This window comes from Metopolophium dirhodum, chromosome 9, assembly GCF_019925205.1.
Source record: "Metopolophium dirhodum isolate CAU chromosome 9, ASM1992520v1, whole genome shotgun sequence".
In the NCBI taxonomy this organism is placed as follows: domain Eukaryota; kingdom Metazoa; phylum Arthropoda; class Insecta; order Hemiptera; family Aphididae; genus Metopolophium; species Metopolophium dirhodum.
Window position 1 is genome coordinate 29,179,949 of NC_083568.1, and position 22,279 is coordinate 29,202,227.

The window sequence follows — 22,279 nt, forward strand, 5'->3', positions numbered from 1 at the left end:
TTAGTTTTATTTTAATGAAAACCTGACCAAAATTAAAATTCAAAAAACTCATTTGAAGTGACATTTGTTGATGGTGTGTAATGTGTACGGCGTACATCTAAAAGTCATTATTGTTTTTTTTGATTTCGATAATGTCATTAACATAGTAACTCATTATTGTTATTTCCAGACGAGTGTCTATATTAAAGCGTTTGAAATGAAATAAATTGTATTAATTTTATTGGCATAGGTACTTAGTACAAACTACAGTTATAGTACCTACGCATACGAGGTGTAGTGCAATATTTCATTTTTAGAACTGTACGTTTTTCGCATCTAAAATACAACCTTAACTACAATTATTAGAAAAGTGGAGTCTGTAAGTAACCGCTCTGCTATATTGGTATTATAGTAGGTGTCGAGTATTTCTCGTCATGGAGTATATGTCGCTGTAGTGTTTGAATCAATTTTAATTAAATGATAAATTATTGCATACGAAAAACGATTCTGAGCAAAACCTAAACTGTTGACGATTTATATTACTAATAGTATAATATATATTTTCATGATATATTTTTTTGATTTTGCTATTTAAGTAATTCATTTTACTATAATAGTATTACGGTAAGTTGAATTAATTTTTGCATTTATTGCATTTATTTCATATCAGATATTTAATTATTATAATAGTATAATATAATATTTATTATATAATTTCGTCAAAATTCAATCTTCAACGCTCATAAAAAAATATCATGGATTAACGATTAGTTTTGTTTTTAAATTCAAGTATTACAACTTATAACTTATAAGAAACCTTTAAATTACATTTTAAGCTTTTTGACCGAGAAAAAATTTAATCAACATTCAAAGAAAAAAATCAAACGACAGTACAAGCGAAGACGGTATAATTTACACGGTGTTGTGTGAGTGGTAACTTACTAAACTTACATTTTATGTAAGAAAATCTTTTACTAAAAAAATGTAATATTATATCAGGTAATTTTTATACAATATACCTACTTGTTTCCAGGTATTAAATCCTTTTTTTTATTAATTTAAGACAAAAACTATACTAATTATAAACTATTAATTAAACATAAACAAAACTTTATGTCCATAGATTTACTTACACATCAGTTATGTTATATTTTAAGACCCTGTATAGCGATAAAATTAATGACATTATTGATGTCAAATAAGTAGTAGGTAGGTACCTAATTGATTATAGTTTTTGTTTTCTTTTTATATTATATAGGTGGATTAGGATAAGCCTCGGAATCTTTGCCATTGGCTGATTTGACTGACAATTGTTTAATTAAATATAATACAATAATACTATAGACATCATATTATTTATATTGCAGTCATAATAAATGTATTTTTTCAAATTTTATATTTTGGCTAAGTTTATACGAAAATATTTGACCATGTGACGTAGAAATATAATTATGATGATGTATCATCGTTTTTTTTTTTCATTATCTTTTGAAATTTAAAATAAATAATGTAGGTTATTATTTAGAAATGTGAAGTATTTATACCATTTTGTTAAATAAAAGAGGGATACCGCTACAGCAGATATTAAAATGTTGTATACAAATATATAAAGCAAAATTATATAATTAAAACATTCCAGCATGAGAAAATCTAAAATTTTTTAAACAAAAACTCTGGAATTATGTAGTCTAGTTTACAGTTGACGTGTAGTCCGTATAGGTACAGGGTGTCTATTGGTGTTCTGTCTTCGTACACATTAAATAATAAATAGTACTAAACCAGCACCTAAACTTGAAAACTTGTAATAACTATTTAAATATTTAATGCATATTAATAATTCAACTTATAAAATATTTACGTACATTAGCTCTATAAAATTACTATTCCAGATTTCTAAGAAACCAACGTTTTATTATTTTTTAGAATAAACATATATTTATACTTATATTGTATTATTTTGTAATATTATTGTATTTGGATAATACATATTATGTATAGATTTGTAGCATAGAACAATACTTGTAGGTTGTACTTACAGTTGTGGCTACCTAATGTACCTACAATAATATTTAAATATAATATTTACTTGAAAAAATAAAAAAAAAAATTTTAAAAACACACTTTTCCATAAAAACATTTAAAAAAAAATTTTAAAAATTGCACTAAAAAGACAAAAATAATTCTCTGTACTTAAAAATAATGAAAAATTTATTGATGAAAAATTTAAAAGTGTGTGGTGCTCATACACTTGACATATATTCCCAGTCACTATCTTATAAACATGATTGAACAAAGAAGTGTATGTGAGACTTTCCTTGGCTTTTAAATTTTTCATCAGTAAATTTTTCATTATTTTGCTCTTATACTTGACATATACTGCCAGTCGCTATCTTATAAACAGGATTGAACAAAGAAGTGTATGTGAGACTTAGCTCGGCTTTTAATGTTTTGTATGATGCACCACACACTTTTAAATTTTTCATCAATAAATTTTTCATTATTTTTAAGTACAGAGAATTATTTTTGTCTTTTTAGTGCAATTTTTAAAATTTTTTTTTAAATGTTTTTATGGAAAAGTGTGTTTTTAAAATTTTTTTTTTTATTTTTTATTTTCTACTTTTTAGTTGAAAGTAAATATTTTTATTAAACGTTTAAGAAATATGTTTGTGAAACAAAAAGAATCAAACTACTGGTGATTATGATTTATTTATAAATAAATAAGTTTATGTGGTCGTGAAATGACAAGACATTTATTTTGTTTGCCACAACCAATTGAAATTTTTTTATATTAACAATTTCATTATGAGACCATTATGTGTATTATATATTTTGTTATTTGACAGTACTTATAATTTATTGTCCGTCATTTACCGGAAAAAGAATACCGGTATAATGTTATTTGGTAATAATTACCGTTGTTACCATAGATATTATAATAATGGATAGGACACGCCTATACTTGCTTCGTAAGAGGTTGCGGTTTTTTTTGGGGAAGAGAGAAAGTTCAATATCTGCGAGAGATATTACGGCGACGTCGTGGGGACAATCCTTTTTTTTTTTTTTGGTCCATGTCCCAAAATGACAACGGATTATTGTATTGTCATCCAAGACCAAGGTCTATACCAATTTTCAGAATTTTTCATCTTCAAAAAGTGCCTCAAATCGAGCGCGCAAGATTTGATCACAGACAGACGTGAAACCAAACTTAAGAAAAGTGTTAAAAATATAATTACGGAGACACTGCATATACATTATATAAATGTGTGTGTGTGTGTGTGTTTTATTTTTGTTTAATCTTTATTTTAAAAGAAAAACAAATTTAATATCTTATCTGTTATCATAGTAACTGTAAATTATAAAGTAAAACTAATGGTTGATAGAACAAAAATCAAAAGGTATGTTAACAATCATCATAATGTTATATAATAATATGTAACTCATAATAATTTTAATTAATTTCCATATAAATTTATTTTATAAAAAATATAAGACGATAAAATTTAAAAAGAAACACAACAGCATAATTCTTTAATATGTAAATTCTTTTAATGACCCACTATGAAATTAAATTTTCCTCTTAAATTTGGTTATTATTACAATTATTATTTGGAACTATTATTATAGATTTGTCATTAAAATATATGTTGTATTATGGTTTGTGAACATTTTTAAAGTTCTATTTAGTGAGTAACGAGTTCTTACTTTTTTAACTGTAGTAAACCATTATTTTTTTATTATTGAAATTGTATTAACAATGTTTTCTTTTGAAATCTTAGGTATACCTACATCGCATATGTATAGGTAGGCATTAACAATTTTACAAATAAAACCAGAGAAGGTAATAAAAGAGTGAGTCTATTGTCTATATTAAACTCGTCATGCTTCGTTCACTTTGACTTTACTGAGAATTTAAAAAAAATACATCTTTAAAGTATCGTTTTGCTTCACATTCCAATTTATAAAGTGGTTTTTTGAAACTTTTGCAGGAACACCTATATAAATATATATTTATTATATTCCATCAGTTATCCTTATCACTATTACCTACATAACTTCCATGTTCCACAAAGAATAGAAAAATAACAATAAATAATTTGGTTAAATTTTCTATTGGTGTAGAATTTTTAGAAAGCCGAGTAATTCATTAGTTTTATCAAAGTATTTATGTTTTGTTGGCTTATCTAAGATATATATATCTCCAGTTTTACTGTGAAAAATATTTAGCTAATAATATTAGGATTGTTAAAGATTTAACATCGAGGAGAAAATACAAAATAATGTAATTAATAAAAGGTTGAAAGCATATTAAAAATATCTTTTGTTTGCTATAAAAAAGAAAATGTAATTTCATTGGAATAGAATTATAATTTAAATAGCATATTGGAAGAAAAATATGATAAGTGTGTTTTTATAAAATGTCCAAGCTTTGTTTCTCAATCTGTAAATAGTAAACAGATTACGTAAAGAAAAAGTTGAAAATATGAAAATAATTATTTTTCAACTTATATTATATCATCTTCTCAGTAGATAATTGATTTCGTATGCGACAAAATGTACCTACCTAACGATTGTGAGAACGTTTTATTATTATACTACCTATTTCTTACATACATAATAGACCTATTATACTGATATTATTGTTTTAATGAATAATTTGAACGACGGAGAATACTAAAAGTTGATGTGTTTTACATTCATAAGGAATACATTATTATGCGCTTTAATAATGAAATTGATTTTACAAAGAATGTTCGGGTAAAAAAAAATAATATATTTAATCGAATTCTTATTTCCATAAAAATAATATTGTAGATAGTACCCCGTAACGACTCAAATAATTTGATTTTTTTTTTTGTTTTACTAATATGGTAAAAACTTCACCAATTCTTGTAGCTACATTTTTTTTGAATTAAACTTGAGTATATTTGAAAATAATTCATCGCAATAAAATTCTTATTATTTTCATAATGACATTATTATAATATGATCTATATATTATTATAGTGTAGTGCAACTTAAGATCGACTGATTTAGAACTATGAAAATATATAAGAGAAGTATATTACAGTACATCCTAATAAACAAACCAACACAAGTAACTTGTGTATACTTACAATGCGTAACATAAACACATTTTCTATATAATATGTAAGTAACCACGTATATGTAGGTAAATAATAACGCGTGAAAATCAGAATAAGGGGTCAATATTGAAATGGAATTGCCGTTCTGCCTGTTTCGTTTATAATTTAACAGTAATCAATAATTTAAGTACACATTCCCGAGAGTGTAAGACATATGAATCGATATTATATTTTCACAAGTCAAGGTTATTCGTGTATACGCAGGACATAGCAGAAGTTAGAATCGGGCTCAGATATTATAATATACAGTGTAATAGAAATAAATACAATTCACTGGCTGTGTAATAATGTTAGTTCTAATCAAAAACTTTTATTTTTTCTAATTATAATCAATAAAATTATACAAAAAAAATGACAAATATTATTATGAGAAATTTAGAATTAAAATTATTTCATACCTATTACCTAGTTAATAAACCATATTTTTTTCAGTTCTTTCTTGTTACATCCTGCAGTATACACGTTTAGTGTTTGGTAGTATAAGTAAATTATCTATGTCCTATACTCATGCATTGTGTTATGGCCGTTCTAAAGTTTTCGTGTAATTATTTTGTTTATATCACTAACGAGTAACGATATATGAGTATATATGATGACGTAATCAACTTTCAGTAATCGTGCATGGTTGCAGTTCACATTTTCTGAATAGACCACAATCGGGCCTTGTTGTCAAGACGCGATCGCGTATATTATTTTAATAATTGCTGACTCGCATTTGGTTTTTATTTTTATATTTAAATGCACCGCAAAGTTCCGTCAAGCGTGCGGCGCGGCGTTTATATTTTATGTATACCGACGAAGACATAAATTTCTCATCCACAAACATTACGTCCATTTCCGGTCTATTGATAATGACTACCGGCAGTGGCAGCTGCAGTCGCATCAGAGATGGCGGTAGCGACGGTGGTTAATCATTTCACCCCCTCGACGACTATAGGCCTAGCGACGACCATGACTGCGTGGCGGGGTGTTATCGGCAGGTTTTCGGTCCCTCATACGTCGAGAACTTTGTCGAATTTATTTCCCCCCCCCCTCCCCCCATAATAACGACGACGGCAACGACAAAAATGTATAAAAAGCAAAATTCGCATAGTCTGAGAATAGGAAGGAGAAAGATATATTATATTATGCGCCGGTGCAGACGGCGAAAAGCGACGGTATAATATAAATATATAGGATATAAAGCTTTGATCACATTTCCGGTTGTGTGCTATCGCCGCCGCCGACGACGATTTTCTCGTTAGTCCCCGGAGAGTGGCGGTGGAAAAAGTTTCGGCGACGGTCCGATGAGGGTGGAATTCGAATAATGTCCGTCGTCTCATATATTATATATATATATATATATTACTGATATAAAATAGTCTAAGCGCGTTCGCATGTCGAGCCGAGTCCGTTTCGTATATTACGCGCCTATCGATTTGCTTGCGCTTTGCAGGTCTAGAAACGTTATTAGATATTTTGTATAATATCACTATTATGCTTCGAAAAAAAAATAAAAATGGTTACTCGTAAAAACATCAATTCAAATGGAATATTTACCTGTTTTGAGCATAAATACTTGTAGTGTCGGCAGAAAGTTAAATCGTCGTACGATACTTTTGAGAGCAATTTGTTGCAGGTTTAGCAACAGAACAAAATACAGACAATATAAGTACTTATACGGAGCTATATATGTACAATAGTATCCGCGCGAAGTGCGTTATTTTGTGTACCATTATAGACGAAATATCACAAATAGCGTATTTGGGGGCTAAAACCCCAACAGAAATTTGAAAAAAACCGTCTGGAAAACATCTCTGAAATAAATAAAACTATTAAGTATTATTAACTATTAAAGTAGCTATAATAGTTATTATGGATTATGGATAGCATGTCACAGAAAAAACTATCTTTATTATTATTTTATAATATATTTGGTAGGTACCTATGCAATGAATATCAGAATATGATAATATATTATAGCTTAACGCTGACATAATAATCCTCATAGTGGCTTGTGACAAAGTGACTGAGAATAAGTAACGTCCGCAGCTACTAGCTCCCGGATGGGTGACCACCCGGGTTCGTAGTAGTTAGACCCTTGCCACACATACACGTGTTGCTTACCCATACCGTTACAACCGTAACAACGCTTTACCGTACCAACCTCATCAAACACAGTTCATAACCCCTACAACAGCTAATAGCCATAGTCGTCGGGCTGAAGTTTAATAAAAAAAATCGGGTAAGTGGATGTCGTTCTGCTGTACAAGTGGGTCACTGTAGTATAATGGATTGTATTAAATTTGAATTCAATGATCATTGTATACGAAAAACGATTCTGAGCGGAGACGGTTCGTCAGTCTGGATATTTTATATTGTTATTATTTATTATAGCCTGTAAGTTGAATTAATATAATAAATTACAACAAAATAACTAAAATAGTTTTTATTTATTTATTTATTTATTTTATTTTTATTCGTTTCTATGGTGGTGATAAACAAAGTGTTAGAAATTAAAAACCAGTTTTTAGCAGTTTTTCGTAATTTTTCGGTGGTTTTTCCCGTGCCATTAATAACTATTGAGAAAATCGAAAAATGACCTCTCTAAAGTACCATCTTGATCCAATTTGCTAAAAGATAAGATACTATAATATATTGAAAACGAAGCACTCCTTCTGATAGACATTTTATATTAGAACAGGATAAAAAAAAAAATAATAAACAGCATTGTAAAACCACTAGCTTCCTCGCTCCGCTCAGAATCTAAAAAATAATCATCATAATATTATATTTTATACACCGGACAAAATCATGGCGATTCACATGTCATAAATACGTCATAGCATTATATATTATATTATTATTACATATTTTAAATGTTACATGTGTATTGTGTACAGTACAGTCTATCCTGCTATCAACTTGATAATGCGTATATTTCGTTATATTATTTTTGTTACAGACATTATACCCCGTTTCGTAATAATAATTTATAAACGATGTTAATATATTGATATTAGTTTAATATTTTGTCAAAAAAAAAAATGTGTAGGTACTCATAAAATATAGTGATCGATTTTTAATTACATTTTATTTTTATACATCTGCATACGTCTCGTACATTATAATATTATTATGATACATCAGACCGAACTCAAGCCATCCCCAGTCATCCCTATCCAGTTTTGAAACGCTATTTGAGCTTGTGAATGCGACTAATACGACTCGTATAATATATAATAATATTATCATTGTGTTATTGTCTGACGATGACAACAACAAGCGGTCTCTCGGTGTTTATATTACGCTTGGGTTGTTTCTGTGCGCGGCGTTGTCTCCAGTGCCTACCTACTCGGCGGGATTTGATTATGTTTGCGAATAATCAATTACGAGAAGATTGAGGTTTCCAACCAATGGGATTTCGTTGTAGGTACATGATACGTCATATATACAGGGTGATTAACCACACTTTTAAAACCCCATTTCTCCCTATAATTATGCATACATTCAAATTCCGATTTTTGGAATTTTGAACTTTCATGTATATATTACTTAAAGACTACGTCATTATTTTCAAACAATATTGAGAATATAAATATAAAATATTGTATTAGATATTTGATATATTTTCACCATACCTAACCGATACATCTTATCATTCACAAAATTGTCACGGCACACCAAAATACTCTAAGACAAACTTTCACCAACATCTGACATTCGGTTACATCGCAGTTAGATAAATATATGGTGAGGTCTTAAATTTGTCACCGACTACCGGAGAAGCATTACAATACGAGTAAATACTATACGGACGCATATATACAACTATAAATAGAATATATTCAATAGACGATCCAAATGCGCATCTCGTTATTATCTCACGGACGTTTCCATGGAATCACGACACACTGCGATACACTTGTTCAAAGTTACACGCATGATTTAACGTTTTCGGTAGCTTTCAGATTAAAAAATAATTTAACAGTTCCAACTCTCGTGGCACACCACAAAGATGTTAGCGGCGTACCGGTTGAATACCACTGATTTAAGGAGGGTCTCGTGGTGATGCAAACTTTTTATTTCTTTGAAACAACGACAACAGCATTTTTAACTGTTCATTTTTAAGTACCCACGTGCGTTTTTACATTGATGCGTTATATGTACAATATATTATATACATTAAAGTTAAAACTAATGGTTTCTGAATTATTAAACTTCAATTTTATAATATCAAACTTTATTAAAATGATGATCAAAGTATACCATTACCACATAATAACATAGTCAACAATAATAGGTTTAGAAGATATTATATTGAGGCTTCAGTGAGTTTTTATCTTTTTGGCCTGACGGCCGACCCGCACTAAGCAATCGATTTTTATTCAATTTGTTCAATAAAAAGTTGGACGCATTTTAGATTTGTTGCTGCTGTCGTAGAAGAATATAATTATGTTTTCATCATTCATATTTTATAATATGGTTTATGGTAATATTCATAATAAAGGCGAAAAAAATATTTAAAACATTGTGCGGTCATGCAAATTTGTTTGCATATAATTAAACAGAAGCTATAAAAATTTAAGCTCCCTCCCACTAAAATTTGACTACATCTCTCTATCTGTATGATTATCATGCATAGCTGGTATTGTCGTAAAGAGTTCTTGTTCGTCGATCCTCGGCAATCGCAAATAATTGTCACAGCGTTTCGCATCGATCGGCTTTCGTTTTCGTTTCCTAGTACGAAATTCGCACACTCGATGAATTTTATCGTGGCGAGTACACACAATATATACATACTATACAATATTATAATATTCTGGTCGCAGTCTTCGCTGCATTCCCACGCGTCCGTGATCGTTTTTACCGGCTGTATAATATGTCTTTCGCGTTGGATCACGTGACCTGCCAATTCGGTTCTATATATTATTTACAATTTTTTTTTTTCTTCAAGTCCCGTCACACCGAAATGTTTTCTCCGAAAATCGTCCTACCGAGTACGTACCTCATATATATCTAAATTATAGTATAATATGTACTCATGCTCATTCGTTATTCTCTCAGTCCCATACTCCTGTCATCTCATCAGCTAATAATCTTATACACACAGGTGCACGCAGCTGCACGCACAACGCCACATTTTAAATATTTTGTGAAAAGAAAATTTGTATTCGTCCGGCCGTTATTGGTATAATCGTGATCGAAATGCGTGATGCGCTCTGCAGAGTCTAAAAACGATAAGTGGATACAATATGGCTGTATAATAATATTATATTCAACGTTTCCGATCATCATATACCGACTTTCATAAACGCATTACGCCTAACCAAATACATATAGGTAGGTAAATATAATTATACGGCATAATAATAATAATAATAATAATGATAATAATAATTGCGTGATTTTACGACCGTTATGTTTACCAAAACTATGGCGGAACGCATCATCGAGATGCACTCTATTTTAATCCGGACGGCATTTGAAATAATAATACACCGCCGTTTTTGACAACCAAATCCATAATTATTAATATATTGTTCTTGTTTTAATGATTTATTATAATATTATATTGCCCGTTATATACATATATTATAGCTGCGTAATATATTCCGAAACTATCGATCGCCGATGCGTAATATATTATGCACTTATAGACACTTCACATGCGATTATCATCACCTCCCGATGTGTATACCTACACTAATATAATTATATATGTATAGCTTGTATAATAATATTATATCAACCAGACGTCCAATACACCGGTTACGCATTTGGTATGCGTATTTTGTACCGACATACATATTCGCCGACATTGTACTTACCCTATATATATAGCTAAGTATTTGTATATATAATTAGCACTTGCCGTGTCTCACATAATATAGTTTATGTTAAAATGTAATACCACTAATACTATATTATGGGTCATGGTGGTGCCTACCTGTATTGTAAGGCATATAGACGCGTTAAACATTATAACATCGATTTTAGGTGTTTTATTTTATTTTAAATCGAGTGCTCGTTATACGCTTATTTTATGTAGGAGATTACACCCTGTGGGAACGTACCCATTTTAACGGTATACCTAATAATAATATTAAAACAATTACAGTCTTAAAAATCATACTTTCTATATAACATTATTATTCATTTTCAACACATTCGAAGCAAACGAACAATAATTAATTTGATTTTATAGCTAAGTATTTGTATATACAATTAGCACTTACCGTGTCTCACATGATACAGTTTATGTTAAAATGTATTATTATATTATGGGCCATGGTGCAGGTACCTACCTAGCCTGGGGAGGGAACTGTAGGTTTTTAGATTGGGTAGGTTGGTACACGTGTGTGTTGTGTTTTGGCAGAATTTCTAATGGGGCACCCGTAGGTTTCTGCCATGCCCCGGGTGGAGGGATGGCGGTACTTGTTCTCCGGACACCGTGACTTGCCCGAAGAAAAATGCCACCCGCGGCCGAGGTATCGAACCAGCACCGGCTGCGTCGCAGCCGACGCCTTAGTCCGCTCAGCCACTCCGTCCCCCATTAGTACCTATTATAAATAATAAAATTCTATAATATGTAACTCTATGTAGGTATTTCAATCTGAATGAATATAGATTATTGTAATATTTAACCGAAATGCAAATATTTATTATGTATAAATAATATGCATAATAGACTAACTTAACCCAATGTAAATAAACGTATAGGCTTAACTAGAAAAGTTTTTATTATATTTGTATATTTGTATGTACCTATTTTCGTAACTCTATTATAATATTTTTTGAAATTTTGTTTGGAAGATGGGACTCAACAGCTCACCACCAAAACCCTCCACCAACCTTAGTGTAAAGGGGATTTTATTAGTTAGAACATAATAACATTACATGTATAGGCGTATTTCGTTTAGCATATTAAAAAATAGCTACATTTGAATATATTCAATGGCGGAAAATGGAAAAGAATTTATAAGTTCCAGTTTTATTTGCCATTATAGTTCGTGACAAAATTATAAATTTTATTACACTATATTTGACTTTTGGATAACGGTCTCTCGTTTCGATTTCTTTGTTTTCGACTGCTTTTGGTTGAACAACCTGGACGGTTATTAAGGTCCCCGTAAAGACGCTCAATTTTAATTAATTCTAAACGACTATAAATATATACGAATTTCGTTAAGTCTAAAACGGATTTGGAAAGTTAATACTTATTGTATCCGTTGAAATTAAATATAACTCCAATCCCCTCAAACGAATATCCACAAAGTTAATTATACATTGAATTATTGCCATTTAGAAAGTTTTTTTAAGTATTTAATTCTATTAAGGTATTTACCATTATTGAAAACTGAAAGAATTAAATAAAAAAAAAAAACGGGATATGCGGATTAATTAAACTTTAACTATGGCATGTAACATAACGTACAAGACCATAAACTGATAATAGTGTTTTTTTTTAATGTGACACGTTGATTATTGTTTTATTATGAACGCGTGTTCACAGACAACTATATAATGTAGGTTCCTATAAAACCAGCTATGGCCTAGGCACTCTAAAATTTTAATTAAATATATTATACAAAGAGAGCCGGATTTTGCAATATTCTTCGATAAAGTCGCATTTAAAATTATTTTTCTTAAAGTAGATGTTTATCAATTACCAAACAGGTACATTGTACCATTAACTAGGTCATTACACGTTTCGTTGTGCGAAAAAAAATCGTATGGTTTTTTTGATCACATTCTTTATTTAGGTAATTAATGCATATTGGACACTGATCGACATTAATTAATATGCATAAAGTTTCGTGTTCAGTGGAATAAATTATAAAATTATATAACTATTCATATAAACGTCATTGTTCAAGAAAATACAATGCAAGTGAGTATAGTCAGTGTTTAATAACCATAAAAAATATACCGAAACCAGCAACAAAAATAAATAGCAGTTCTTCGGATAAAATAATTAGGTGGTTGATCATTTGTCGATTAATAATGGATATTGATATATTTAAGTTTTGACACATAAGTAGTTTTTAGACAAGCGCATGCGTAGGTATTAATAGTAGGTACTAAAAATTGGAAACGTAAAAAATTAAATAAAAAAACTAGGTACAATTATCAATGTTTAAACATTACTATTCGTTTACTCGTAAGGAAAAAGATATGATTTTGTGGAGGCCCGGAGGGCACCCTGTAGTAAATCTTACCATGCCTGTGGGCATTATGCCTCTGTGGCGTGTCAATTTTGCAAAAAAGTTAAACATATTTTTCTGTTTCAGAAATCGCGGCATCACAGGCTTCAGGAAATCCACGGTGGTAACACGCTGGTGCCGGTGACCGACGACGGTATTCTGCCGTTGCCGACAGTCAAGCCAGGCGACGAGTATGTGCAGGAATCAGACGAAGACGTGGAAGACGATGGTGATGACGACGACGATGAAGCCGACGACGACGACGGCGACGAAAGCGACGAAGAGGGCGAGGAGTCGGCCGAAGTATTGGAAAAGCAAAGTGAGTAGTAATATACCTGTAAAATAGTAATCATCAAAACGTTCGTTTTTGACGACCTCCATAACGACTTGCGTCGTATTATGCGTTTATGAGTAGGTACATTACGACGGTGTACGTCTTAAACGCGAAGACCGCAAAAACAAAACAAAAAAATGCACATAATCGTGGAAAAATCTAACCCCGCTTTCCATACTTGCTCGCCATTATGTTATTGCAGTAGGCTTTCCCGTTTGCTAAACGCCGTTGTCGGACGGACGGTAAAACAGCCTGCTGGACGCCTCGGGACACTTAGATGATGATAGATAACGCGTATACTCCGTGGTAGACGTGCAAAGCGCTAATTTTTTTCCCCTCGAAAAGAGCATTTTTTATCACCCGACTTTGAAACAATGTGTTACACGAAACACACGCGGTCCCCACAAAGTTTTGAAGGGCGTTACTGCTATGCAATATATAAATTATGTATGGTCGCGGCCGTCGCCATCGTTTTTCGAATATCCGTCGTGTATATAGTCACCGCCGCCGCCGCCGCTGTAATATTATTGTTGTACATATTTTATCACTCGATATTTGGAAAATGTTCTAATATGGATCATGCCAACCTGACCCAAGCCTAACCTCAAATCATTTATGAATTTATCTATCGTCCGACCTGACCTTTGATGTTACACCCAATATCCAACCAGTAACAATTTTAACATTTTCCCGCAAATATCGAGTGGTGTTCTGAGATAAGACAATTATCCTGTATTAAACTATATAGGTACTCTACATTCAATTCTGTATGTACAATGTATAATATTATGAGTAAATGAGCACGAGTGCACGACGTTCGAAAAGAAATATCTATATATACGACATCCACTAGTCACGACCAGTCATCCTGTTCCATCTACATATTATATTGTAATCGGACTTGGAAACAATTTTAATTACAATACGCAGAATTGTCATTGCTCTGCATGAAAGCATTTAAGTTGCACGCTAGTATGCAATATCTGTGTAATGTGTATACACTATATATATATATAACACTATAGACAACACAAGTACCTTAATAGTTATAAACTCACTCAAAGTTGCATTGTACATATTATATTTAATTAGATAACATAGGGTGAATGGGCTTGAACTTGTAATATTGCGTACAGATCGGTGGAACGCGTGTGCAACACAAATTTCGAATTGAATAGATAATAATGATTTTAAAAATGTAGGCTCTACACACATTTTATTCTATTTATTTTATTACAATATAAATGTTAAATGGCAATTATAAAGATGTATAAATATAATTTAATCTAAATCTAACAATTCAGTGTCAATATAATATACATTTAAAAATACGGGTATTAGGGAGTTTGTGTTTTGAGCACGTAGTGAAAGGTATGGTGTGACCGGAGATAGAGAAAGTAATCTGATTACGTGTAGAATATAAGGAAATTCAAAAAGAGACTTTTTCGAGAAGATCTAGAGCGTCCAGAGACCCATTTAAAAAGGAGTTAATGAACCATTGGTCTTGGTCAGCTTCGAAGAGAATAGAGTTTGTTGTGAAGGATTTCACGGGTAGGTGATTAGTCGTGGTGGATGACTGAAGTATAGAAAATGAAAGAAGCATAAGCTAAAAATCTATTTTGAACAAGTTCAAGACGGGATTTATCTTTCACAAGGAAATGGTGTCAAACGTCTAAATCATATTCGAGGAGAGATCTGACAAGTGAAAAGTACAAAGAACGGAGACAAAAAGAAACTGTTGGTGTCACGCTTAATGGATCCAAGGACTTACAATGCTTTATTTACGGTTAAGTTTATGTGATGTTCAAACGAAAGAGAGAAAGAGTATAGTATATCCCGAGATCTTTAACTATGGAAACGTGTTGGAGTTGAAAATTATTTGGAAAACAAGAGTGGACTATGGATGAGCGAGATCTGAAGAAAGAGATTATTTGACACTTAGGTATTCAAGTTGAGAGTTAAGGTTAGGTTATTGAGTCAATGGTTGAAAATATCTAGTTCATTTTATAGATATGCCAATCAACGATGAAATCAATTTCTTGTCGTCAACATACAGTACAATATTGTTTCGTTATTTAAAATGAACATAAATATAATAAAATTGATAAACAGACAGAATAAAAGAGAACCAAAATGTCCACCTCGAGGGACTCCAGACGAGACTTCAACCGGACTAGAATGAGTATTATTTAGTTTGACAAATTGTGAGCTGCCCGTGAAATGAGAAGTGAGCCATGATACAAGTGGGTTCCTTATTTCTAAGTTCTCAAGTTCTTTAGAAAACAAGTTGAGTGGTATACGGAATCAAAGACATATTAAAAGTCAATCATAATGACGTCAACTTGGGGTACGTTTTCGATACACTCAGAAATGTATGATGTAAAATATATAGGCACTACTTGTTACGGTAGATTTACCGCGATGTTCCGGATAAGTATATAATTATTATAATTATTTAAATTGACGCGGGACCACGATTTTCCATTTTCCTAACATACATTGTACTGTACACGCAGTGTGCCCCCCCCCTCGTACTTTGTATTTGTGTAGAAAAAATGTACGTTCATTCGTCTAAAATCGATCAGCATTTTTGTGACCATGGGACACGTAGGTATTTTATAGTTAAAATTATTGCCGTCGGAAAATTGGCTGCAGCACCGAGAGTTATCGCGTATTGTATTGTATTATATTACAATACATAGGTAGTCGTATAAATATATTTATTTGTTTATTTATTGATGAATTTAAAGTCCCGCGGGGAGGCGGATGAATAATACGATACGACGTAATTCATTAAATATACATACCGCTAAACATACATAATTTTAACTTAGACGGCGGCGATTAAACGGTCTCTAAATTATACATAGATATAGGTGGGCATATATTATTATTATTATTATAATATTATGTGTTTACTCAGCAACAATGTCGTGGGTATTATTTTCGCAATGTTTGCAGGGATAACGTCTTCGCCGGTTGACACGGAATTTAAAATATAATATATTATTATTATATTATTAATAATGCAATAACACAATAACACGACGAGTGTCCGCACATTGCGAGGGTAGGTACATCAACCGTTTTACGTTCGGTTCGCGGGTTTACGGGTTTGGCGCGGTGGTCTGATTTCAATGCGAATTTCTCGGCGGAATTAATTATTATTATTCGCGCGATGTTTTCAACTCCCTATAATTTCGGCAAACAGTCGAATTATTGTTTGCGTTACGCGAGAACGCGCGTTACGATGATTCGTTCGGGTCTGCTGGTGTTTTTGTTTTTGCGTTATTATTATTATATTATTATTATTATTATTATTATTATTATTATAACGACGAGAAACCCGACTAAATAAATACTTAGAAAATATAACGTTACGTTTGGCGGATCCCAGCGGAGGGTGTAATTTACGAAAACTCGGACCTGCGATAATTATTTCCCGAGGGAGGGAAACGTAACGAACCGCCGCCGTGTGATGATGTGTGTGTACTTGTGCCCACGCCGCCGCCGCCGCCGTGTCGTAAATAGTCACGACCGACGTCGTCGTGTTTACTGCATTAGGGGCAAGACTTAAGTTTTTTACGATAAAAATTATTATTGCCGTAAACGGTTACAATTATATTATTATTTTACTCGGATCGTTATATTTTTTTTTTTATGTATACAGCGCCGTATATCACGCCACTAGCCCGGACCGATTATTTTTAATATACCCATATATACATAATTCGTTAATAATTATTATATTTGATTCAACCCTCGTTATTAAAATAGTTTACGATATTTTGCACACGATACAGGCACTCGTACGCCTACGCGTATACATTAATAATATTATGATATTATACACTGTCGCGCGCGCGTATTGTCATCTCGTTATTTATCGACATTATCGTTGATACGATCAAATTATATAAATTTAAAATTGCGCATGATCATTATTATTTATTTAATATTATGTATTGTTTTCCTATAGTCGCGTTTCTAGTTTATACCGCGAGTACAGTACAACACACAATCAAACACACATTTTGGTATTTTTTTTTTGTCTTGTCAACATTATGATTCGTGGTGTGGTTTGTATATTTACGCACAGTACTAAGCGAACCTAACCTTATATTTTAGACTAATTTAAAGGCTCTTTCGTCGTAATACGAACGCGTATTGTCATCTTGTTATTTATCGACATTATCGTTGATACGATCAAATTATATAAATTTAAAATTGCGCATGGTACCTACATTATTATTTATTTAATATTATATGTATTGTTTTCCTATAGTCGCGTTTCTAGTTTATACCGCGAGTACAGTACAACACACAATCAAACACACATTTTGGTATTTTTTTTTTGTTTTGTTAATTATGATTCGTGGTGTGGTTTGTATATTTACGCACAGTACTAAGCGAACCTAACCTTATATTTTAGACTAATTTAAAGACTCTTTCGCCGTAATACGAACGCGCGATAGAACGTAGCGTACAAAAGCTTACTAGGCACTAGTGGAAAATGTTGCTCCAAATATTTGAATCAATATTGAAAATAAAATTGTAGTGTATTTATAAAAAAGAGATGAAGTAGATAAGGTTGGTAAAACTGTAGATGGATAAAAAGATTAATGAAACTTTCAAGTACATATTTAAATAGAAAAAAAAACACTGTAATAATAAAAGAAGAGTAAATATAAAAGCAATTTTATAAGTGACTTTCAGTCACTTTATCAACTTTTTTTTTATTACCACCAAGTTATTCAAAATCAACTAATTTTTTTACACGAACATATTACTTATAACGAGCCAAGATATAGGTAACAATATGTACAATAAATAAAATAGTAATTGAAATCGGGACATTTTTTTTTTCTCGCCTTCCAAGTTCCTATTGGCAAAATATCAACTATTATTCTGTATGTCTAATTCTTCTTTATTTTCACCGTTCAATAAATACAATATATACGTATATATATATGTAGGTTTACTTAAAATATAATTGTGTCAAACATGTTTTATATTTTCCTTGACTTAAACGTGGTATTGGTTGGAAAGGGTGGTTCTCTTTTATAATTACCTTCGTATAAAAAATGATTTTTATCGGACTGCTATAATAATATTATACATGTATAATATACTATATAATTTATTAACATAATCATAATATTTAATAATGTGTTGTGAACGTGTGTAGATCGTAGTCTTAGCAAAGCAAACTATTATAGAATAGATTTAGAAAAGTTTTCAGAAATATTTGGATTTTATGTGGGTGTGTTTGTGCTTACAGAGATCGGGCCAGGCGTGACAATATTAAGCGTCCGTTCGTAAAGATTCATCGTTTAAAGTAGATAATTACACGGTAAATCTTTTAACATTTTCAGGAAATTTGTGGTCGCCAAGTGACAGTTTTTCGTTTAGAGTTACGCCGATGTATTTAGTACCCAATCGGTGAAGACTTGACAAAACTGGTTTTGAAAGAATTTATTTTTATTTTACAGTTTTTACGCCTCTATTACATAGTACGATAAAGACTATAATATTATTATCATAATATGTATATAATGTTATAATACACAGCGAACGTGCGCGTGGCTATTATTATATATACGTTTCGAATTCAAACCCTTCGCCGACTGCACACAGCCGACATCGTTGGTCGATCGGGTGGGTAGGTAGGTACAACATATATATTTTACCGTAATATATGTAATACGTTTACGCGTAATGGCGTGGTTGTTAGGGCACACGACGCTAAACGCCACTGTAATGCGAGTTGTACGTGCACGGTAGTGGTTATAACCACGCTCGTCGATATGACGCATATTATTGCGGTACGGTGACTGTGCACGTCCAAAGAGCTTAAATGTTTCTATATATTTTTTTTTTTCCGCTAGAAAATAAAAACCGTCAATATGTTATTATGATATTATACTCATTCGTATCTGACGTTTGGCTAAATATATTATTGTTATTATCGTCAAACTATGTGTGTGGCGCGTGTGTTTATACATATTATAAATATACGTCATATACCTATTTGGGCGCCGAGCTCGACGTAAAATGTCGCGAGTCTGTGCAGAGACCGAGTCGAGGGATGGAGTTGGGTCAAGGGGCGCAGACAAACAAACACTACACGCACTTTCCCATTTTTCGGAGCAACTTCGATATTATTCAATAAAGACATATTATGAACATAATATTATTATGCATAATACACTGTAGTGTTTATTCGAATTGTTAAAAAAAAAAAAAATTGCAAATATTATATATAATTATCATGCAAAAATTAGATTGAATAATTAATAATATTGAAGAGGACGATTAATTGTGATATATATAGTTTCAACTTTCAAATGAACTGGCTCCTCCGAGATCTTTACTCTGAATCCGTGCTTGCATGCGGTGTGTGAGTGGGTTGTATGTGTACCTATGTATTGAAGCTAACGGTTTTTTTTTTGCGTTATATATTTGATAAAGTCTTCTTCACATTTTCCCCGGGGAGTTGTAAAACGGGCATGTATGTGTGTGTTGTTGAGTTGGTGGGGGGTTAGTTCACGGTGGGTAGCGACTGCAGTAGCAATCGGGTGGAAGCAGGCACTATTATATATATATATATAATTTATAATATGGCACGAGTGACTATCTTTACGGCCGACCCAGCGGCGATATACTATAAACACACGCACGCACACATCACGTGTATACAGGATGATCCATTTTGCAGCTACATCCGAGTCGATTGATGTGTTTGGGGCAGAAAACGTGAAGAAGGGACTGTATACCGCGACGCAAAAGTTTGTTGTGCTCTAGCTGATTATATGCAACTCCACTGGTCCAAACATTCTAAACGCTTGAGACAAAAACGGACAGTTTGTTCAACGTGATAATATTATAAGTATTCGATTTTACATCAATTATATTCGGAAATAAGAATCCTAAAAATAACGCCGCAATATAATATGATAAAAACAGTATAAAAAAAAACATGAAAAAAATAGTGTAATATAAAATGTTCTTTTAAACCTATATCGTATTAAAAAGAAAGAAGTTTTTTCCTCAAAATATTTGGAAATCAATTCGTAAATGGTTCACCCCGTACTATAAAGCACGTCACACGCGCGTATAATATAATATTAATGCGAGCGCCGTCGTCGGATTCGTTGGCCCCGTCGCCGGGACATTTGCTGTCGCCGTCGTTCGTGTGTGTACTTACATAATATTATTAAACATTGAACGGTCGGCGGCGGGCGCCAGCAAACTCCACTTTTCCTCCGTACAATATTAAATAAAACACCTAATTGGTCGGTTATTTGCGTGCCGAACGATATATATTCGTTGTTTTTATATTCTATTGTTATAAATATATATTTTATACATATTTATAGCGTATACCGCCGGTGGTCTCTCTCTCTCTCTCTCTCTCTCTATCTCTCTCATTCCACCCACCCCTCTCACTCGCTCTCACATTTCTCTCTATCGCGTTCGCGTTTTTCTACACGAGTCTGTGTGTCACCGCCGCAGCGCTACGTACAATAGTAATAATAATACCATACCCTTTCAACCCTATCGGCAATAATTTTTCGTATTGTACACGGAGCGTCGTCGTCCTTTTCGCTCGCGCACACACAACACACAGCCAAACCATATTATATTATAAACATATTACGCGTCGTTCGGATATAAAATATATAATATATAATACGCACGCACTCGGCTCGCATACCTATACGACTTATGCGCGACGGTCATAGTCCGACCAGAATAATAATTTACGAGCCCAACCCTTCCAACGTACCCAACGCCGCGCCGTAATAGTATCGTCGGATACTCGGATATAGGTATAATACGCATTATATACGTCGAGTATACAGAGTGGACCGTCGTGATTTCTCGTTTTCCCGCAGCTGTAGCTACAAGAGAAAACGTAAAAACGTGGAGGGTGGAAAAATCTAAAATAACATAGTATCTTAAATAGTTAAACATCCAACACAAACATTTATTATTACAACTGTGGATTATCGTTTTATTAGTATTGAATATAATATATTATTTATTAAGTACCCAAATTCAACCATTTCTAAAACTTTACCAACACGATGATTATAATCGCTAAATTATGATGTACAGAATATTTTAATACCTACTGTTTTTAATCATTTGAAGAGCGTAAATACAATTAAGTAGCAACTACTAAATAAATACATTTTTTTTCGTTCATAATTTCATTTTTCTGTGTGAAATATTCTCAATAATTTTTAGCAACACTTAGATGTGTGTTGTTAATTAATTCATAACCGCAGACTTAGTGGAGACTTGAAACTTTTACGTATATATATATTTTATACACAATATACAATATACATAATATTATTTTCCAAACAATTAGATTAATGTTATGCTAATTCCTATTTATACCACGAACCTATGCACACCGTTCTTCGGTAGGTTGGTATTGGTTCAAAATTTAATAACAATAAAGTATGATGAAAATATATTCTATTATAAAAATTAAATAATCATAATATAATAAATGAATGCAGTGTTCTATGAAAAAATTAATTCAACCTTCCGTAATACTAAAGGTAAATTAAATTACTAAATTAGCAATATAAAATATAAAATATCATTAAATATACTTAGTA

At 32.0% G+C, this 22,279-nt stretch overlaps 1 protein-coding gene across 2 annotated transcripts in view; it reads left to right on the plus strand.

The window, feature by feature from the left end:
* The window catches only part of LOC132951807 (follistatin-related protein 5-like), a 135,873-nt gene that overhangs the window by 68,547 nt on the left and 45,047 nt on the right, over window positions 1–22,279 (plus strand). For both annotated transcript variants that reach the window (XM_061023778.1, XM_061023779.1), the window contains exon 3: window positions 13,397–13,628. In XM_061023778.1, coding sequence (XP_060879761.1) covers window positions 13,397–13,628 — 232 coding nt within the window. The remainder of the gene's footprint in view (window positions 1–13,396; window positions 13,629–22,279) is intronic.